Here is a 22,866-nt window from a genome sequence, read left to right as displayed (position 1 = left end):
AAATTATCTGACTTGGGGCAGCTAGGTGGCGCAGTGGATAAAGCACCAGCCCTGGAGTCAGGAGTACCTGGGTTCAAATCCAGTCTCAGACACTTAATAATTACCTAGCTGTGTGGCCTTGGACAAGCCACTTAACCCCATTTGCCTTGCAAAAACCTAAAAAAAAAAAATTATCCGACTACCATATCAGTTTATAATATTATTGGATTACAATGCACTAAAATTTCCAGATTATCAATCCTCCCATCCTATTCATGTTAAAAGTTAATTTTTTCTGGACCCAAATGTAAAACTTTACATTTTTTTCCTATGACATTTCACTTAATTAGCTTTAACTCAACATTCTAGCCTGCAGAGATCTTCTAGGATCCTGTCTTTGTCATCCAACGTGCTTTCTCTCCAGTTACGTTATCGACAAATAAAATAAGCACACCATTTTTGAACCTATCCAAGTCACTGATAACATTAAATATCAAAACAAAAGGCAGACTCCATGACATTGCACTAAAAAGATCTCCTTACAAACTAATTTGAGTCACTAATAGCTAAATCCTTTTAATTGTGTTACTCAACCAGCTCCAGATCCAACTATGTATATTATCTAGCTAAGCTTGACATGAAACTGTCAAATATTTTGCTAAAATATCAGTATACTGAATTTGCAACACTCCTCTGATCTATGCACCAAATAATCCTGTCCCCAAATGGAGGAAATAGGCTGATGACTTGTTTTGGATAAAACTATGTTAACTCTTTGTAATCACTGCTTCTTTTTTTAGATGTCTTACTCATAACCACTTAAATCTAGAATTTTTCAGCAATTTAAATCAAATTCTTTTTATTTTGAAAATTGGAAATTGCCTAGTTCCAAACTTCATGATCTTTCATCAGGTCACTAACAATGCCTCTGTCAGTTCTTTCAGTGCCCTAGAACATAGTTCATCTTATCCTGGTGACTTAAAACTCAAAGGTACCTCTTGGTGCTCTCTTATTTTCTCCTTAAAGTTGTACTGTGTACCAATTCCCTATTAGCCATTTTTTGTCCTAGCTGGAAAAAATCATTCTCCTTGAAAGAAAACAAACAAAAAAGTCAAGTAGTGAGCTCTGTGTTGTTATCTATTAGCATTCCACCCCCACAAAACCACAATCCTGCCATCTTTTCTCTCTCTCAGCCCAATACTGCTTAAAAAATTTACCAGTTTCTTCTGCTTTATTCACCACCCTCAGCTCATTCTGAACTTTAGCACAATCCAGCTTTATTTTAGGACTCTGTAACACTTCTGTATTCTGGCATTTTCTGCCCTTGCTTCCATTCTCTGTACAAAGCCTTCAAAATTCTAAATTATTTGACCCTATGCATTCACATGGGTCTCTTTAGACAACTACCCCTTTACCTCTTCATTGGAATTAATTTCTCCTTGAGTCTTCAGAATTCTATTCCTGAGAGCTTCTGGCCTTCTTGGGCTGGCCTCCTCTGTAGAATTTTAATCCATGAGATCACAGCCTTTTCTCTAAACCCTAATAAATGCACTCTTCTAAAATCTGAAGGTGTGTGTCTTGCTTTCTTCTCCTCCATTACAAATTCTAAAATGAGTGGTCATGTATCTCCCAAGATTTCATCATGAAAACTTCAACAATGGTTCTCTTTTCTTCCTGACCATCACATCCAGAATAGAAATTCCCTTTATATCCATTACTTTCTGAAGGATAAAATTATAATCAAGTCAAGAAATTATAAGCTGCTCTGTTTTTGAAAAGGAAGATAACTTTAGAAAAAGTTAAAATTCTTAATATCACTACATGGTCATAATATCCCAGTGCCAAGTTAAAGCCCTGGGCCTAGGGTCAGGAAGCGCTGAGTTCAAATGCAGACTCAGATCCTTAAGGGCTTTGGAAACTTGGGCAGGTCACAGTAAGCTGTCTGCCTCCATTTCCTCATCTGTAAAATGGGGATAATAATAGCACTCCCTCCGGGGATGGTTGTGAGGATCAAAAAAGAAACATCCCTAGCGTGCTCGGCGCAGGTCTGGCACACCATAGGCGCTGTTTAAACAGCCTGCAATCTATTTCACAAGCTCTTTATCTATTTGATTCTTCTGTCCCAGGCCTACTGTACACTCCAGCTTGATCTAACTTGTCAATGACCTTTCTTAAGATGCTGGGGTATGACCAAGGCCAAAGCACAGAGCCAGTTACCTCCCTCTTTCTATTCATGCTGGTTTTTTAAGCAAGGTCTCTGCATTCCCAATGATTTTATCTCACTAGGTCCCCTGCACTGCTATCTAGCCAGAGTTTTTGCACTCAGGTTTGGTTTCAATGTCCACTCCCTCCTGAAACCTGTTTTCTTTGAACAAAAGTATAGTGTGACCACCAGTGATTCTTCTAGCCCGACAGTATCACAAAGAGAAGTACCAATAAACAGAGATGTTTATTAATATAGCAATACATTAGTTTAAGAATTGACTTCACATTTGGTACTTTCAATAAAGGGAATACCATTTCTGTCCTCTCCAACCCATCTTTACATGGCTGCCAAAATGATGCTCTGACCACATGCCTCCCTGTTCAACAAACTCCAAGGGTTCCAATCTCGGCTAGGATCAATACAAACCCTTCCTCCCCTTACACCTCCAGCTTTCTCAGACACCATTTCTCAGTCTGGCCAAGCCAGCCCTGTTCGGAATTCCTCACTCAGGCTCCCTCTCGCATCTCTGTATTTTTTAATAGGCTAGTTTCCAAGCCTGTAATACATACCCTGCTCACCTCATTTTTCATGACACCCCCAACTACTGGTACTTTCTCACCCCCCCCACAAAATGATCATGTATTGATAAACCTACTGTTTCTACCTGAGTACAACTGTTTTCTTAACCTCAACACCTGCTTACCCCCATAGGAGGCACTTTATAAATCTTTGCTGATTGATTGGGAATGCCATTTTATAGACCATAACTAATCCTTCCTTAGAAATAAAGGGGAGGGCGGCTAGGTGGCACGGTGGATAGAGCACCGGCCCTGGAGTCAGGTGCACCTGAGTTCAAATACGGCCTCAGACACTTAATAATTACCTGGCTGTGTGGCCTTTGGCAAACCACTTAACCCCATTTGGCTTGCAAAAACCTAAAACAAACAAACAAACAAACAAACAAATAAATAAAGGGGACAGGGGTAGCTAGGAGGCTCAGTATACAGAGCACCAGCCCTGGAATCAGGAGTACCTGAGTTCAAATCTGACCTCGGACACTTAATAATTACCTAGCTGTGTAGCCACTTAACCCCGGACACTTAATAATTACCTAGCTGTGTAGCCACTTAACCCCATTGCCTTGCAAAAATTAAAAAAAAAAAGAACAAATGAATGAACCAAAGAAAGAAAGAAAGAAAGAAAGAAAGAAAGAAAGAAAGAAAGGGGACACAACTAAGAGGAATGGCTACTATAAGCAGGAGGGGCTGCCAGCTGGCACAGAAGGCAGATACCTACCAAACCAGGAATCCACATTATGAATATCTTCATTATTCAAAGACGTGAAGTTAATGAAGGCAGTTGGAGCGTCGAAGGAATAAGAGGCTTTGCTCTGGGACATTGTCACTGCCGCTTCTTTGCTCAGGAACAAGTTCCTCTAGCTGATGCAATTACTAACTGAGGAAGAAACAAGTTGCAAGTGGGATTGTGAAGTAGTCAAGGCACAATGCTCAAAATGTACTCAATGAAATCTGATGGAAAAGGCTATATAATAAAATCATGATGATGCTAGCAATAATTTTTCCAATTTAAATTTTAAATAATATATTCATATAAAAAATCTTTAACCCATATAGTGATTTTTTGGTATGAAATAGGAATTCTTTCATATATACTGCCTTCAAATTTCTCTGTTAGTGAGTATACTCCACAACACATGAACAGCATTTTGTAATTCTGTAATTCTGTAATCAAATGACCTAAGATGTTTCCTATCCTTTTGGGGATTTCAGCAGCTAGTTATATGGTATATCCTTGCTGTCAACAAGTTCAATTCAACATCACAAACATGTACTAAGTACACAGTACATGAAAGATATTTTGATAGAATTTTTTTTAAAAAAATAATTAAGTAAGCCATAAATTCAAAGAAATAAGTCTAACATACAAACTTGTGAGAAATAGGAGAGAGTACTAACCACCATGGAAAATGAAAGGTGAGAAAATAGAAAGAGAAATTTGTGAAGTTGTAACGAATGAGCCGAACTGGAAGGAAGAAAAGGGAGAATATGGGGCAGAGAGATGAAGAATCTTCCAAGTACAGAAAACAGTTTGTGTGATACAAAGAACAGCTACAAGCCCAGTGTGTCTATAATGCAGGAGGGAAGATTAAGTCCAGCTAGTGAAGGAGTTTGCAAAGTCAGGCTGAAGAATTTGTATTTTCTCCTAGGGAACATAAGGAGGAGTTCACTGAAGACTTTAGGGCAGCTTAGTGGTATGGTTTGACCCAGACCTAATGAAGATTACTCAAGACATCTATGAGGAAGATAACTTGGAGGGGTGAAGAAAACTGAAGCAAGGAGACTATTACATAGTAAAAGGTAATGAAGATCTCAACTAAGAGTAGAGAACTGACTGATTTGAAATATCTTAGAGATCAAATCTAGACTTGTGAATTTTGGAAGACTCAAAATAACACCAAGATTATGAACCTGAGTAACAGAGATGATGAATGTGCACTAAACAGAAGGGGAAATTTGGAGGAAAGATAGTTTTGGAGAAGATCACAAGTTTAGAGGTGAAAGGGAAGGTAGAAGTTAAATAATCCAACTCCCTCATTTTATTTTTCCAATTACTTGCAAAGGTAATTTTCAATAGTCATCTTTTTGTAAGCTTTGAGCCTCACATTTTTCTATACCCCTCCCTTCTCACCCCCACCATGTCAATGACCAATCTGATATAGGATATACATGTACAATTGTGTTTAATACATCTCCATATTAGTCATGTTGTGAAAGAAGAGTTAGAACTAAGGGGGGGGGGGGGGGGAACCATGAGAAAGAAAGAAAAAGATAAAATAAGTTTTAGTGAACATATGCTCTGCTCTGCACTTAGACTTCATCACTTTTTCTCTGGATGTGGATGACATTGTCCATAGCAGGTCTCTCTGGATTTTCCTTAATCACAAAAATATGAGAGGAGTTGTCTCCATCACAGCTATCATCTCACAATGTTGCTGTTAAGGTGTACAATGTTCTCTGTTCACTTCACTCAGCATCAGTTCACATAAGTCTTTCCAGCCTTTTCCCATGATTTCTTACAGAACAATAGTGTTCCATCACATTCATATACCATAACTTGTTCAGCCATTCCCCAATTGATGGGCATCCCCTCAATTTCCAATTCTTTGCTACTACAAAAGAGCTGCTATACATATTTTTGTGTATGTGGGTCTTTTCCCCCTTTTTTATGATCTTTTTGGGATACAAGTCTAGTAGTGATATTGCTGGATAAAAGGGGATGCACAAGTTTTATGTCCTTTGGCATAATTCCAAATTGCTCTCCTCCCTCATTTTATAGACATGGAAACTCAAGCCAAAAAAAAGTTAAGTGAATTGTCCAGTGTCATACAAGAAGTCTCATACAAGGATGAGAGCAAGGACTCAAGCCCATGTCCTCTGGCACCAAATCCAAACTCTTCCCACTATAACCTGCTACCTGAAAGTCAAGTTCCATCACTGATTCTGCAGGGACATTTAAGAGAGAGATCAGAGTTCAGGAAAGAGCTTGGGAGAGGAGTTGTTTTGGGAGTCATTGCCACCAAAATGATAACTGAATCCACAAGGGCTGACAAGGCTACTAAAGTAAGGGAGAAAGAGGGCATTTAGGGCAGAGTACTGAAGGACTTTAATGTTCAAAAGGCTAGAGGTAAGTAGTGATCCAGCAAGAAAAAGAGAGTAGGAGAAGAAAGAGGTAGGCCAGGTCAAGAATAGAGATTATCGGGGTGGGTAGGTGGTGCAGTGGATAAAGCACTGGCCCTGGAGTCAGGAGTACCTGGGTTCAAATCCAGCCTCAGACACTTAATAATTACTTAGCTGTGTGGCCTTGGGCAAGCTAGCTACTTAACCCCATTTGCCTTGCAAAAACTAAAAAAAAAAATAAAAAAAAATAGAGACTATCACAGATCCTAAGAGGAAGGAAGTATTCAGAAAGATGGAGAAAACAAACTGACCAAGCTCCTTTCAGGAGTTTAGTTAGGAAAGGGAGAAAATTTCTAGGGCTTCGGCATCACTAATATACAGAGGCCACCTAGCTACTCCCCAAATCACACAGGAATATAAAGTGTGTGCCCCAAGTCTCACAGAGAAGAAGTGTCAAGGTTAGGACCTGAACCAGAGTGCCAGAGAGGATGGGCAGGTCAGATGAAGGAAGGATGAAGAAGTCTGATTGGGCTGAGAGGCAGAAGTTAAGAGAGAAAGAAGAAGAGGAAAATGAAAATATGAAAAGTAGAGGAAAGGAGAAAAGGAAAGTGAAGGAGAGAGAATGAGAAAGAGAAAAGCAAAGCAAAAGAGAAAAAAGAGGGATGAGAATAAAGTGGAGAGAAGGAGAAAAGGAAAGAAAGAGAAAAGTCAAGATATAATGAGATAAGGTAGAGGTAAGGAGAAAAGGAAAGAGAAGAGTCAAGAGGGAATGAGAGTATGGTAGAAGGAGGGGCAGAATAGGCAAAGAGAGTTAGCTAAGGGTGAGGGAAGGAGCAAAGAAAGATACTGAAGAGGGAAGGGGAGAGAGGAGAGCTTGAGAAAATGAAGGGGAGGAAGAGAACATAAGGCAAAGATTCAGAAAGGTTAAGGCCTTGTTTGCAACTAATGTCAAATCTAGTATTTTTAACCCAGATCTTTCAAATTTAAATGTAAAACTTTTTCAGTTCTACATTAAGGTAGATTAAGTTCTATAGACTAAGTTCGAAAAAAGTTAAAAGAAAAGAAAGGAAAGCCCATGGGGCGGCTAGGTGGTGCAGTAGATAATGCACCAGCCCTGAAGTCAGGAGTACCTGGGTTCAAATCCTGTCTCAGACACTTAATAATTACCTAGCTGTGTGGCCTTGGGCAAGCCACTTAACCTCATTTGCCTTGCAAAAATCCTAAAAAATAAATAAAATAAAATAAAATTCCCATGAGACAGGAGAGTACCCAACAATTTTTAAGTTTTCTTACTTGGGCAAAGCAAACATTAATGGGCATGGGAAAAAAATCTAAGATTCCCATGATCCAATACCTAAACCAGGTCACTGGGCATGCTTCCCAGAGTGGAATATGATGGAAAAGACCAAAGGCAGAAAAGGAAAAGAGGTAAGAGAGAAAGTAATGCATCATCTTCTCATAGTATTTTGTAAACAGCAACTCAACTGGATTATGGGACTGAAAAAAAAGTAGAAGGTGTACAGAGGTAAGAATATTTAACAGTAATATCTAAAAGGTAGACAGCATCTTAAAGATCTGCAAGATTCTCTCTCATCTTACTCAATTTGGATCAATGTACAACATGGAAACAAGTAAAGACTGACAGATTGCTTTCCATGGGGAGTGGGGGGGAGGGAAGTAAGATGGGGGGGGAATTGTAAAACTCAAATATTACCTTTAATTAAAAAAAAAAAAGATTTGCAAGAGACCTTACACTATGTCATCTGATTTGGGGTTTCTTTTTTTAAACCTCTTAAGAGCTAAAAAAAACAGAGATTCTTGGATCTTTCTAAATACATTTCTTCACAGGCTAGCAGATCCTACATTCCTGTACTAGCTCATAACACAGAACTATTAGTTTTATTGAAATTTAAGTTTTAGAGCCTGGGTATTAAAGGAAAGATGTCTATAAACCATTTTCATCAATGAAATCCTATTTTAAATATCTCACTTTAAGGAAACCTTCTATGGAGCAAATGTTTTCCTTTCAGATTATTCCAAAATATTTATAGCAGGGCTTTTATTATAAAAAAATAGTGTCCTAAAGCCAACATAACCTGTCTTCTTGAGTTGCCATATTTTTTTAGACACATTGGACATGGGGTATATGCAGGAGACCCTGAACATGTCAAACCTTGATTTTCCTGTGTTTCCATGAATATGAATTCTTTATATTTCTTAATGCTAAAAAATATTTCATTACATTCATATACCATTTTGCTCAGTTATTCCTTATTGATGGCACACACTTCATGTTACATATAGCAAAACCTAACCCTTTTCTTCCCTCTGCTTTCTTCTTTAATTAAAATAATCATTTTGCTTAGCTGAGATATCAAAAAATGTAATCAGTGGTACTAGAAAAGCCCAGAAGAATCCTTTCATTTTACAGACGAGGAACCTGAGTGACCTGTGCAAATACAAAAATGAAATCAATACTTCAATTGAGGTAAGTACCTTGGGCAAATTCAGGTCATAGAAACTTTTTTTAAAACCCACAGGAGTTAAGTGGGAAATGGAATAAGCCAAGGCCAAAACCAACTGTTAACAGAGCTGCAGGCATGGTGGGAATTGGATGCTTTCCTTCACCCTTCAATCAGGATTGAGTTTCTGTCAACACTCCTCACTTTAAAAAAAAGGCACATGCGTCATCGCATTCCCCCAAACAAGCCAAGTTGCCAAGAAAAAGATTCAGCATCACATTTCAAAATTAGCTGATTCTGATGCAAAACATCAGAGCTTTAGTATGGAAAAATTAGGAACCCCTTCTTTGGAAAGCAGCTATTTATGAGTTACCTTATAAGAAAGAAAGAGAAAAGATCCTCTCTAATTAACACAAAAACATTTTAGCTCAAGGAACTTATTAATCTCAGAAAGCTATGCTCAGCACTGACAAAAGCCTACAATTCAAAACAGCATAAATAAAAGGTGCAGATCCTAGATAGGCCCAAGGACAGAGAGATTAGAGAAGACATCACAGAAGTAATAACATTTGAGTAGTTTAACAACATGGGTGGATTTTTCAAGAGTCTGGGGGCAAAGGGGAGAATGGTAGAAGCCAACAAGGTGCTAGGCCTTGAGAATTTAAAAGATGAACAATGACATAATCTTTGTTCTCAAGGAATTTTATAATATAGGATGGTTGGGAGCATTAGATAAAATTAGACTGCAAATAAAAATATAAAAACATAAAAGGGATCAATAGATATGAAGAGGTAAAAATCCCTTCTAGCAGAGAGACCAGGATAAACTTCAAAGACCCAAGAAAGAAGTGAACTGGGTCCTAAACAAAAAAGGATTTCATTAAGAAGAGATAGGGTGTCATTCTGGCAGTCCAGACATAGTCTAGGTCAATAAAAGCAGAGCCAGAAAAGAGCTCTAAAGGAGGTTGAAGAATGGTGAATTGCTTATTAATTGCTTATAATTTGAAATCAATGAGGTAGATTAGAGATGGAGATATAAGACTGGAAAAGAATGCTACATATTATATAGGATCTTGAATGCCAAGTGAAATTGTTCAAATTTTATTTATCAGGTTATTTGAGGCCTTTATAACATGATCAGAACTATCATTAAGATTACTTTGGGGGTAGCTAGGTGACTCAGTGAATAGAACACAAGCCCTGGAGTCAGGAGGACTTGAGTTCAAATGTGACCTCAGACACTAAATAATTACCTAGCTATGTGACCTTGGACAAGTCACTTAACCCCACTGCCTTGCAAAAACAAAACAAAAAAAAGGTTACTTTGGCAGCAATATGAAGAAAGATTTGAAGCAGGGAAATGCAGAAAATGTGAGTAGTTTAGTCAGTAAACTATTGCAGTAATTCAAGTGAGAATAAGGACTTTTCTCTCTCTTATGCCCTCAGACTGTCTAGTCCCAAACATTAATAAATGAAAAGGCAATTGAGCCCCAGCAAGAAATCAAATTTTAAAAAAGCTTCAACTGTTGCCATGGAAACACTAGGCAGAAAGCAAATAGTCAAATCCTGTGCCTTTCTCCAGTAGACTACATCATGAGTTAAGCTAACCTTGTGAAAATGATGTTAACCAATGCCCTCCCATGTACCAGAACTTGAATTGATAACAGTTATCTAAGGACTCTATCTCTGCCAAATAGATATGGAACCATCACTGCCACAAGGAGTCTACAAGGACAGGGAAACAAAGAAACCCACATGGTAATGAACTGTTAACTCTTTATTTCCCAAAATGAGCCTTTGTTCCCCTAAAATAATCCTTGGCACAACCTCTGCACCGACCCTTATACCTTTTCCACAAGAAGGATATTCCCTGAACCCCTTTAAACTCCTAGCTTTTCCCCCTCTTAATCCACTACTGGTAGAGCTTGCCTGCAGTAACCTTACACCTGAGAAATGACAGAGTCATGAGTCATGAAATTCTTTCACAATCTGAATCCTAGCTTATCACCTGTGTCCCAAACTGCTTCACAATTAAGTTCATTTTATTTGTCAATTCTTTTTATTAATTCAGAAGAGCAAACTTTGGGATTTCAGAAAAGACTTTTTCAAAAAGGCCTGAAAAAAAAGATCTGATACTTGACCCTCCACTGAACCTAAATTAATGAGAAAAGAACACCAGACAGCAAGTCAGGAAATTGGGTCCTAGTTCCAGCTGTGTGACCTCAGCAAAGAAGTTCTTCCCTCTGGATCTCATGCAGAAGAAGGGATGGGAGGATTTCTAAGGTGCCTTCTGGCTCAAAGATTCTCCACTTGCCCAAGCATTCATGCTAAATCAAGATTTGAATGTAAATGCAAGAAATCATTTCATGCATAGAATCACTGAATTTCAGACCTAGTGAGACTCAAACACCATCTATTTGACACAAAAGGCAGCTGAAACCAGGAGTAATTTACCCAAGTAGAAAAGAGATTAGAATAGGTTTCCTGACCTCCAGAATCTTTCTATTCCAGGGACTGCCTATTATGTTTTTATTTAGTGCCATACATCAACCAGGTGTGAAAGCAGAAATGTTTTACTGCACTTTGAAAGCTTACAAGATTTGACACCTACTACTATAGAGGAGGATACAAATGCTAGGATTCAAGTGAAGGCAAGTCATGAAAAGACAAAAAAAAAAAAAGCACATTTATAAAGAATCCTAAACTGGTGGTCAGAAGATGTGAATCACATTCCAGCCTCTGTCACTAACTAGGCAAGGTCATTTCTCCTCCCAGGACTTCAGTTTCCTTATCTATCAAATAAGACAATTAGACTAAGACAATACAGTAAGCTTTAGACACTAGATGTGTCTCCACATCTAGGCTCCAAAGAAATGGTTTCTATATAACACCACAATTACCTAAAATTTTCTCTAACTTTCAGGTGACAGTCTCCAAATAACTTTAGAGTGACATTTCTGTCAATGAAATGCAAGGTAAATGAATAACTGAAATAAGACAAAATGTTCCATACAAAGGTGTCAGAAAAACTAAACCATCATTCTTATCCACAGTACTCTATGATGTCTATTTCTACCTTAAGACTTTCAATCATCGGCTGTATGAGGATATGAATGTAGAAGCTCCCTTAAAGGAACCTTCAGAATGTGTAATATAGGAAGGCACAGAGGCACTTTAATAAACACCTATTCACTCTCCTGACCTAGAAGCTGTAACAGAACCCCAAAAGTTCAGACTCTGAGGGCCTTTTAAGATCTTCCACAAATTGGGGGCAGCTAGGTGGCACAGTGGATAGAGCACCGGCCTTGGAGTCAGGAGTACCTGGGTTCAGATCTGGCCTCAGACACTTAATAATTACCTAGCCATGGCCTTGGGCAAGCCACTTAACCCCATTGCCTTGAAAAAACTAAAAAACAAACAAAAAAAAAGATCCTCCACAAATTAGATTACACCTTCATTAATTAGCTTTAGTCCTCCTCAAAAAACAACCTTCTTTCCTGTCAAATCCTGTCAGATCCATTAATACTTCCTGTACCACAATGAGAATTCACATTCCCAACTGCTTATATTTTGCTTATGGCTTCAGTTATGTTCTTCCTGCTCAAAATGTATCCTTCCCTAAAGATCACCCATTCTTCAAAGACAAATTCAAGTCCTAAACTTCCTCCCTCAACTTTCCCTTGAGTATGCCAGACTAGGATGAGCCCAAAGGTGGGGTGGTAGAGTAGAAAGAGCCATGAGTTTGGAGTCTGATAATATAGGTTCAAATCCTACCTCTATGACTTAGCATCTTTGTGACCTTGGATAAATGGCTAAACCTCTCTGGACCTATTTCCTCATCTCTGAAATGAGATTGGACTAAATGAGCTAGATGTACTAAAGGCCTGGGCCAGCTCTAAATCCATGATCACTAGCCAATGAGATCACATTCCATTCCATGAACTTCTATTGTACTTATGATCTGGCAGCACACTGTTTAAAACTTAATAGCAGTCTCTCTGTCGGACTATAAGTTTTGTGATGATGGCATCTTTCTTCTATGTGTTTTGCATCTGACACCTAGAATGCCTAGCATAGGACTTTGCCCCCAACATGCTCATATATTTATTGAAAATCTAATCCCTCATTAGAGCTGTCTATATTTGGAATCCCATTCCTATTGCTAAATGTCTACTGCAATTCCTGCAATTTAGGAGAAATGAGCACTGAAGTGTTTTAAAGTCCATGACTAGGGCAACTAGATGGCGCAGTGGATAGAACACAGGTCTTGGAGTCAGGAGTACCTGAGTTCAAATCTGGCCTCAGACACTTAATAATTAATTACCTAGCTGTGTGGCCTTGGGCAAGCCACTTAACCCCATTTGCCTTGCAAAACCCTAAAAAAATAAAGTCCATAGCAAAAACAAGTGTTAGTGTTCTAAAGTTCATAGGTTTCCAACAAACTTTAAGCTTCTGCATGGGCTTCAAGAGGCCTGACAGAAAAAAAGAATCATTAAAATAAGTCTTTATAAGAAAGAGTTGCAGAAGTTTCCACATAATATCTCATTTTCTATGTATCCCCTGATATCAACTGCCCAAAGCATCTTGACTTTCTTCACTCTCCATCCAAAAATAGACTAGACTTGACAGGTTCCATAAATCAAACGGTAATGGTTGTAGACGGTTGTTGGTTGCAAGACAATACATTCTAAGCAGTGTTGAAGCAGTGGTCAAATAGCTGCAATATTCTAAGAAAAACAAACAGACTTGTACGCCCCCTAGCCTCCATTTAAATTGTAAAGTTATGTCAGCCTCATTTTCATGAGTGAAGATATATAAATTAAATTACATAATGCAGTAGGCAAAATGTGAAGTTAAAATTTTTAGACACTTAACTGCTTTTAAAAGATTACTTTCTCCTGTGTTTTGAAAGTGAAATCATAAAATACCATCCAGAAAATTCTCCTGTAAGAGGCTTTAGGGTAAAATTCCCAACTAACTTTGCTATTTAAAAGGGAAAAAGAAAATAAATCCTGTAAATCATGAAATGGTTCTAGTTTTGTGAGCAGTAGGTAAAGAACACTTCTTGGGGGTTAAGTCAAAATTAGCAAAATAATCTAGGGAGAGAATTAGGTTGCAAGTACCAATAAACAAAATACAGGCAGCCCTCTTAGTGCCATTTCCCAAGGGATACCCCTGCCTCCCTTCACAAGGGAGGAGAGATCTAGTTACAGCACAAGTTAAATGGAGTCAAGTTATTTTCATCATGCCCAGGGAGAAAACACCTACATATTTTTTTCTTGTACATAAGGGATTAGCAGGAGCCAGTAAATGGCAACATAATCCAGCAAGCAGTCTTAACTGTTAATCAAAGTCACAGACTAAGTCTGAAGGAAGTTTAATGGACTTTGTGTTTCCACATTTAAGTTTGCAAACTTCTTCAATGTTGAAACCAGATCTGTTTACAGAAACAGATCTAAGAAGCTTCCAAAATTGGGTCAATTTTAAATCCAATGACAATCTCCCAGCATCCAAATACCCAGAAGTCAGAACAGGACACAAGAACACTTGTTTTAATCCATCACTGTCAAGAAACATGAAGTAAATATAATAATTCCAACATTTCCCTCACTCCATCCCATCAAGCCTATTCCATATATTATCCTAAAAAAGTAAGAAGTTTTCTCTTAAGGAGAGAACAAAGGAATTTAGAGAACTTAATTTCCTTCAGGGGTAGGCCATTACCTCCAGAAGTCTATGAATAATATTCCACTTTTAGTTGTACTTTGGACTCTAAGTGGAAATTGATGCTATTGGTCCTCAATGTAACAAGCTTTCTGATTTCAGAACTCAGTAGAAATGAAGAAAAATACCAAGCTGAAGGTGCATCAGATACTGAATGAACAATCAAACCCCATTAGGCTGAGCTCACTGATGCTATTGGTCCTCAAAGTAATAAGCTTTCTGGTTTCAGAACTCACTAGAAATGAAGAAAAAATACCAAGTTGAAGGTGCATCAGACATTGAATGAACAATCAAACCCCATTAGACTGAGCTCAAAAAGTCTCTTTCAGCTCTAATAATCTATGAGAATTCACTAAAGACTTAAGAGGCAAAACAAAAATATGGAAAGAAATCTCAAAATAACATTAAATTCAATTAACATTCTATTATTTAGTTTATCTGTTTTTAAATAACCATGGCATCCCCTAACCCCAATAAAACTAAAAATTATATATAACAGAAAAGATCAGGAAGTAGATGTCTGTCACTAACATTTCCTTTCTTTGAATCTCAAATTGCTTCACCTATATAACTAGGGAATTAAACTAATAAATAAAATGATCAGAAAACATTGTTATTCCTAGACTTTTATGAGTTCCCTGACATCTTCTAGTCTTGATTGTATGAGTATGCACCTGCTATTTTCCTTCAAAAAAAATCAATTCATTTTGCTTAAATAGCACTGCCTTAAAAAACAATGTTTAAGAACTTTATTTGTTTTTTTATAATATGATCTAGCTGAGACATCTGGTCAGGATAAGCAGAGCATTCTCCCTGAACCCTTCTCCCAAATTCATTAGTTCAGTAATCTGTTTAACCACATTATAAGTAGCAACACATCTACCATTTTCTTCCCTCTCTTCATATCAATTTTGTCACAATCTTTAAGATTATCAATAAAATTATAACATCAGCTTAAGTTATTTTCCTTTAGCCAAAGATGTGGTATAGTGTGGTGTAATATGCTGTATTTACTCTAGGAGTTCACTCTAATCTTCAGCTTACCTGTCAGTCTGTGGGTCCACTTGCCCAGTGTAACCTCTCCAAAATTATCTGAAAGACTGGAAATCCACCAACAGTCGTCCTAGAAGAAACAAGTAGGGCTTGGTATGGGTATAAATTCTTCTAGTTTTAAGGTAAAGAGATGGGGTAAGAGGTAGGGAGAGGAGACAAAAGTTAGATAGTTGGACAGAAAATCTAGACCTTGAAAAAGCAGTAACAATTCAACAAGTAAATATTTCATCCTGTGAAAAATTTTGCCAGTGACATTATTATATCAATAGCTATTCACTTTTGCACCTAGCTTAAGTACTTCTGAAATCTCTGGATGGTGGAAATGAGGAAAACAAGCTTACTCAGCAGCCTGGAATATCAAGAAAAAAAATCAATAGTATTGGAGATCAGAAGCCAAGTTGATATGGAGCAGGAAGAAAATTTAAGCAAAATGAACTGATTTTTTGAAGGAAAACAGCAAGTGCATACTCATACAACTTACTAGCTAATGTGATTCTAGGCAAGTCCCCTAATTTTCCCAAGCCCATGACCTCCATTTATAGAGTGAAGATAATACACCACCCCCCTTATGAGCTGTTTTAAATACCAACACTCTGTTTGCCTTAATGCACTAAAGAAATGTTAGTGGATGATTATGGATTACCATACTCTCAAAGAGAGCCACCTCTTATGTAGAGACACTTCTGAATGAAAGAAGCCAAGGGAAATACAGAAGGAAAAGTACCAAAGTCCCTGGCAAGACTGCCAAGATGAATGAATGAAAACCATCGTTAAGCTTTTACAATCTGCCAAGTACAGGGATATAAATATAAGAGAGCCAGTCCCAGTCCTTAAGAAGCTTGTTCTAATTTGAAAAGACAATGAGAGAGCAGTGAGGAGGAAAGAAATCACAAAGAAGAGAAGAACAAAAGAGTAACCCATTAATGTACCAACATGCTCTTCACCCTTTCCAGATTTGTTATTGGTAATGGCAATTTTGTTACAATCACAGTGATTTCTCAGAGAAAGAAAAGGATGATATGAGGAAAGGTTAAAAAAAAACAAAAGGGATAACTCTAAGTGAAAGAAGATGAGATATCAAAGCATGTTTCATTATCTGTACCCTGGAACCTTTACTGGTTTTTCAATTATTCTGAGTTCAATTTCAATAGTCTTTTCATTTACATTGTTGAATATTATTTATTATATTGCACATTGCATATTTTGTTTCATTATGTATATTTGTTTTCTTTTATTTTACTCTACATTATTTCATACAAACCTTTTCATGTTTCTCAGAACTTATAATTTCTTACTGCAATAATAATACTGTGGACCCCCTTTACAAACCAATATTCCTGTTGACAAGTCATCTTCTTTAGGATTATCACAGATTTTTGTTTCATTAATGGAGTTAACTCTTTCGTATTAATGAATTAACACCTTCCCATATCTGAGATCCTGGATAGAAATCAATGGTGCTGGAAGTGTCTCCATGTTCTCTGAACAACATACAAAGATTTTCAAGAACTATGTGTGATAAAAATACACTAAACAAAATCTTCAGGGACTAGTCTGAGCAAAGGAAAGTTTTTCTTTGCTTTTCTCGAAAGAAGGGCACACACCAAGTCTCACAAAGGTAGTGAAGATCAAGAAGCTGCCCGAAGTGACAGTCAAGCAAGATTATATGACCTAGGGAGGGGTGGCTAGGTGGTGCAGTGGATACAGCACAGGCCCTGGAGTCAGGAGTATCTGAGTTCAAATCCGGTCTCAGACACTTAATAATTACCTAGCTGTGTGGCCTTGGGTAAGCCACTTAACCCCATTTGTCTTGCAAAAATCCTAAAAAACAAAAACAAAGATTTTATGACCTAATTTCAATCTCTCTCTCTCTCTCTCTCTCTCTCTACTCATTCATTGGTTAGTCTTCAGTTACATTCTATTCACAAAAATCTATTCCAGCAACAAAGAAAAGAATGAAAGATTTTCATAAAATATTACTTCTCCAGCCAGATGGTGAGAATAACCTTCAGGATTATAGCTATCTTATTGAACTAATGTCTAAATCTAGTAAAAATAGGTTTATCATAAAGTTATGAATTTGTCTTGGAAGGCAAGGTCTTTCTAGGAACAATCTACTGTCCTCCCAGTTAGTAAAAATATCCTTATCAAGAAAACAGGTGGCATTACAAGTCTTATTTGGAATGCAAGGTCTTCTAAGAATAATCTAATAATGGTATGTCTTTCTTAATATTTCTTAACTCTGAGAGGACTTCACTATAAATATTAACCTAAGAAAGTTTTATTGGGAATATTCCGCTCAACTGTATTCACTTCAAAAAAGAATCAATTATTTGTACCAAATAAGACAACAAACAATTTCTATTGCAGTCTTCCTTTTTAGAGGTCAATTTCATGAAGTTTAAATGGATAAAGCTAAGACTACAGCTTTAGTGAAGGAAAGTTATCTCCTTAATTCATATAATTCAAACAGAAGTTTATGACAACTTTCCAAAAAAGCTAAATATAATAATCAGGTTGCTATTTGAATCATGGTGAGGACATATTTTGAATACTAGTCCATTAGACAATAGTTAAGAGATAGTCTCTAGACACAAAATATATTCATTCCCTTCACTGCTCCTTTGTGCTCTATCTTAAATCAAAGGTTCTTAATCCTTTCTGTATCATGGACTCCTTTTAGCAGTTTAGTGAGTTCTACGGACCCTTATTTAGATAAATATTTTTAAATGAATGAAATCAAAATATGTAAGATTACAAAAGAAACCAATTATTTTGAACTAAGTTATTAAAAAAAAAAGCTTAAGTTCATGGACATCTAATCAAGGAATCTAAATCTTTTCCATCCTCTCTATGAAAACATTCCTAAAATTACTTTATCCCTCAATGATCAGACCTTTAGAAGTCATCTAGTTCAATCCAAATCCGAAACATTAAACATCTCTATAGCATCATGAAAAGTGTTTGTCTTGCTCTGCTTGAAGACCACTATTGACAGAGAATTCACTACTTCCTCTTAGGGTCTCAAGGCAGCTTTCTCCTCCTAGCTACATGAGCCCTTAGAGCCTTCACCATACAGTATGAAACTACATGACACGTGTAATCTCATTCATGTTCCCTCAAACAACAGATCCCAAACCTAGGTTATCCCATTAGATCAGATATATATATATATATATATATATATGTATATATGTATACATATATATATATATATATATATATATATGCATGCTGGAGGCCTTTCTTGCTTTCTCTTGACATCAGAAGGATACCCGCTGAATAGTTACCCTGTCCAAGTCCCTAATATGAACACTCCATGTTCTTTTCTGTTCTTCATTTCACTGATGACTTTTATTAACTTGCTCACACTCATGATGCATGCTTCCCTTGACTTCTGGGTGATATTTTCAACTAATTCATAAGAGACCTACACTATTTATAAGAGGCACTACACTATTTATCTCACAGCTATAACAAAAACTTTATGAGATTCTTCGCCACACACAGATCTTCCTGAATGAACAATTCTGGTAAGAAAAAGGCAGACTTTTGTTAAACTGAAAAATGGACCACATCTTTACCATCATGAACATTCTGAAAGATGCAGAGAATACAAATTCATTCGATGTAACTTGATTGTTGATCATGAAAAAAATTTTAACTTGAGAATAGTTCTCTACCAATAAGATGTGTCCCATCCATACAGCAAAATCATTCGAGGTTCCTTGAAAGCTATATCAGAAACTAAATTATACTAGTCTCAAAATATTTTGTACATCCTTAAATAGAATGGATATTTCTTTAACGTAGGCATTATATTTCAATACTTCTGTTTTCCCAAGTCATCTCCTATATAGGAGACCCAGTCTACAATGATGGATAAAAGAAATTCAAAAACACAGTGAGAGAAGGAAAGAATAGATAATTGAGTATAATCACCTAAACAAAATAAGCATCCTAGAAAAAACACTAGGATATCAAGATTTTTCTTGCCTTCAGGATAACCAAGGATTGGAGGGAAAAGATGCCAGAAGGAGAAAGAAGTAACATCAATATAAAAGAATAAAGTCAGAAGTGATGCCATGTAAAATATTACTAGATTTATCTCTAGGACTTACCATAGCATCTAATACATAATAAGTGATTATTCAAATACCTGTTGACTGACAGCTTTTATTTCTACAGTGTTTTAAACTTTACCCAGGTCTCCCAACCTCAAATCTGATGCTCCTTCCACTATATCATGTGGATGAGAGCACTATAATGCCTGGGTTCTAAGAAGGAGGGTCCTCCCATTGGTTAAGTCACTTAGGTTCATAGAGTTAGGAGGAACTTTGGAGGAATTCTAGGGTTTTTTTTCCATTTTTTTAAATGCAAACAATAAGTTTATTTAAATAACAAGATGTTTATTTGAAGGAAAAAGTAGCCAGGATTAATTCCTTTTTAGGAATTTATCCCTGAGAGGTAGTGATTGCCCTACATGTAACAGTTACATACAAAGAAGTTATAAAATTGTCCTTAGTTTTACAATGATAAGCAAATAAGCAACATATGCAAGGTTTGCAGGGAGAAGGGTGGTTAAACAGTGAGAGTAATATAATTTACTGGAATATAAGGATAAAAACTGAATGAACATACCAATAATGGAGAAAAGGGATATCTTCACAGTTTGTTTTTTCTCATCCTAGTCTCGAAAAAAATCAAAAACTTATGCCTATGTACATCTACCATTTACTTTATGTCCAATAAGGAAATGGGGGAAGGGAATCAAAGAAAAGAGAAAACAATATTGAAGTAGTCAGGATGAAGATGAACCAAATCTTGATTTTCTAATTATGAATGTATTGTTTTCCTTGGCAATGTATTGTCTCCTTGGGAGGAGAGTTGCAGGTTTTTTTTTTTAGTTAACATCTACTGCTAGAATATATTAATTATATCTTCAATGCTCCATTTCCAACTGTGCAGGTGTGTCTGTTTCACTGAATGGGAATATGATCAGTCTCACTGACAAAGCCTATCCTTCACAATAGATTTTCACTAGTTTTCTAAGTGGTGTGCCTCATAATGCTAAATTGCACCACCTGAACCATCTTGCTCTACCACCTCCAAATTAATGTAGTCATTTTTCAGGCTTGACTATTTCCTTTGGTTTTTCCCACAGCCATGGTGGATTCCTGGGTCTCCTTAGTCATTTTACCAAAGAGGCACCAGGATGGTCCTCTCCAAGAGAAGGAGGGGAGAAAGAGAAGATGAGGAAGAAAAGCCAAGCACCCTGACTTTTAAGATGCTTTCTCATGCACAAAAAGGTTAACTGTCCAATCCAAGTTACCAACAAGAAACTGGGACTCTACCACAATGACTCGCTTTTCTAAGGTTCCAGTTTCAACATGTTTAAAATAAGAATGTAACTGTTCCTTGAGGATCTATAGATCTGGATAGGTTAGAGACTTAGTTTGAGAACTACTAAATGGTACCCAGCTCCACCTGTAAGTAGTCTTTTACTACTGTCATTCATCTATGTAATGTTCTCATCTACCCAACAGAAAGCAAGTTTCTTAAGGAAGTAGGGATTGATCATAGATTTAAAATTAGAATATTCCCTGGACATCATCCAATCCCACCTCCCTTAGTTTTACAAAGAAAGGGAGGCCAGGAGAGAGGCCAAGAGACTCACCCAGTCATAGAGTTTTTAAATAACAGAGTAGACATTCACCCCTAATACCTTGACTCCAAATCCACGTTTCACTGAAGCAAGTTTTTTCATCACCATTCCCTACCAAAGATCTGTCTGCACAGGAGTCTGCGGAATTTAAGTGTGAACGGGGGAAAATTCACATCACCTGGCTGAGCTTCAGTTTCTCCCATATGTAAAACTGAACGGTATTTTGCAACTCAACAAATAGGTAATGGATGGAAGAGTCCTTTGTAAACCTTAAACTCTTTAAAAATAAAATGTAAGAACGTTAAAGGCAGCATTGTGAAGTGATCAAGGCCAATCCCATTCAGATCCGGAGGAAAACTATGGAATAGGAATGCAGAAGAAAGTCTACTTTGTCCCTTTCTAAAACTTCTCGTACGCTGTGTTTTCCTCATCGTTATTATTCCCCTGGGTTCTAACTCCTCTTTCCTAACAAGGCTGGTATGAAGCATCGCTGTACGGGGACAACCTGTATCATGCCCCGGCGGGGCGGGGCGGGTAGAGACAAAGAGGCGACTCGTTTTTGGATGTAACTGGAAACAAAAACACGAAAACAAGCCTGCCGCCGCCACTCGTGGGAATCGGGAACTCGAGCTCCAGCTGCGGCTCTCCGGATGCCAGGTGTCGGGCCGGCGGCTAGGCGCGCCTCGGCGGGCCGGGGATGCCCACTCTCTCCCCACCTCGGGGGCACCGCCCCCACCCCAAGGAGTAAGCGGCTGAGAGAGGGGAAGCGGCGGTGCCAGGCCCGCCCAGCCCTCCCGCTCCGGGAAGAGGCGGCGAGGCCCGAGGCCCGCCGGGGGCCGCGGGGCTCCGAGGTCAGTGAGGGGGCTGGGAACACGCGAAGGGGCCGGCGGGGACCCTCAAGCGCTTCACTCACCTCCAGCGGCCCAGGCAGCGCACCACTCCTCCAGCTGCCGCAACTCGCTACCCGTTAAAGATTTGAAAACTGACTTTTGAGTCTGAATCGTCCAATCAGAGGCCGGGGAGCGCGGGGCTCCGCGCCTTCCCATTGGCCGGCGCGGCGGCGAAGCTCCACCGGCGCAAATACAGCCTACTCGTCCGAAATCGAGTCACGGCCCGGAGCCTGCTGGGAAATGTTGTCCCTGGACGGCCAATGGAGAACTAGGCCCAAAGAAAACTACATCACCCAAAAGGCCCTGCGCCAAAGGCTGCTCCCACGCCGCTATTTTTCTGGTCAGAGGGAAATGAGAGCTTAGGACTCTCCCAACTCTACTCGCTAGGGGAAACCCGGGTTGTTTCGATTTTTTTTTAAATCCCTATGAATCTCTGCGACATGCTTATAGTCGCGGATAAAAACATCCTTTTTCCTGATATTCAATGCGGATTTGCTCCTGCTTCCAGTCCAACTACAGAGTCGGCCCAAATGTCCCCCCTGACACTACCGAGTGGACTATTCCATAATGAGTTCCTAGACCGTGGTTGCCAGTCCCTCCCCTCCCCCACGGAAAGGATTGTGCCAGGTCCTGGCTCTCGGCTAACGGGAGGATGCCCGGGAGTTGCCGTTTTGGAGGCCCAGAGCAGCGAGGCCGAGGGCCGGCGCTTCCCCGGGCCCCGGGATCACGGCCCAGACGGCAGGCTGTGTCTTTGGGACTCACAGCTGGGGTTCCCTCACTGAGGGGCTTCATTCCCACCTTACATTTAACCCAAGGAAGCCTCCGCCCCCCCATGCGGCTTGCAGTCTGGTGGAAGGCGCCACCATCTTCTCTGCCCTTCTCCCTCATGGAGCCCAGCTCCCTTCCAGTTCAGCTCAGGGGCCAGCCCCTTCAAAGAAGCCTTTTCTCATTAGTGGTGCTAATTATGTTTTGAGTTCCAAATTCCCTCCCTCCCTTTCTTCCCTACTCCTCCCCAGGAGGGCAAAGGAGCTAATAAGTTAAACAGATTTCCACAGTAATCATATATAATTATATATATATATATATATATATATATATATATATATATATATGTCTTTATATAAAATGTGAGGAAAGAATTGAGTGCTTTGTTTTCCACTTGCTTATTTCTGTTGTTTCCTCCCATAGA

At 38.5% G+C, this 22,866-nt stretch overlaps 1 protein-coding gene across 5 annotated transcripts in view; it reads right to left on the bottom strand.

The window, feature by feature from the left end:
- TPX2 (TPX2 microtubule nucleation factor) overlaps nucleotides 1-21,842 on the bottom strand; it is a 67,287-nt gene extending 45,445 nt beyond the window's left edge. For 2 of the 5 annotated variants that reach the window (XM_074211840.1, XM_074211842.1), the window contains exons 1-3: nucleotides 21,701-21,842; nucleotides 15,114-15,192; nucleotides 3,482-3,640 (exon numbers count right to left, since the gene is read on the bottom strand). In XM_074211840.1, coding sequence (XP_074067941.1) covers nucleotides 3,482-3,584 — 103 coding nt within the window. In that variant the 5' untranslated portion in view covers nucleotides 3,585-3,640; nucleotides 15,114-15,192; nucleotides 21,701-21,842. The remainder of the gene's footprint in view (nucleotides 1-3,481; nucleotides 3,641-15,113; nucleotides 15,193-21,700) is intronic. The other 3 variants (XM_074211839.1, XM_074211841.1, XM_074211843.1) reach the window with 2 other exon arrangements.
- Nucleotides 21,843-22,866: the final 1,024 nt, after the last annotated feature.

The sequence above is a fragment of the Macrotis lagotis genome, chromosome 1, assembly GCF_037893015.1.
Source record: "Macrotis lagotis isolate mMagLag1 chromosome 1, bilby.v1.9.chrom.fasta, whole genome shotgun sequence".
Lineage (NCBI taxonomy): Eukaryota > Metazoa > Chordata > Mammalia > Peramelemorphia > Peramelidae > Macrotis > Macrotis lagotis.
This window is presented reverse-complemented; position numbering and strand designations above follow the sequence as displayed.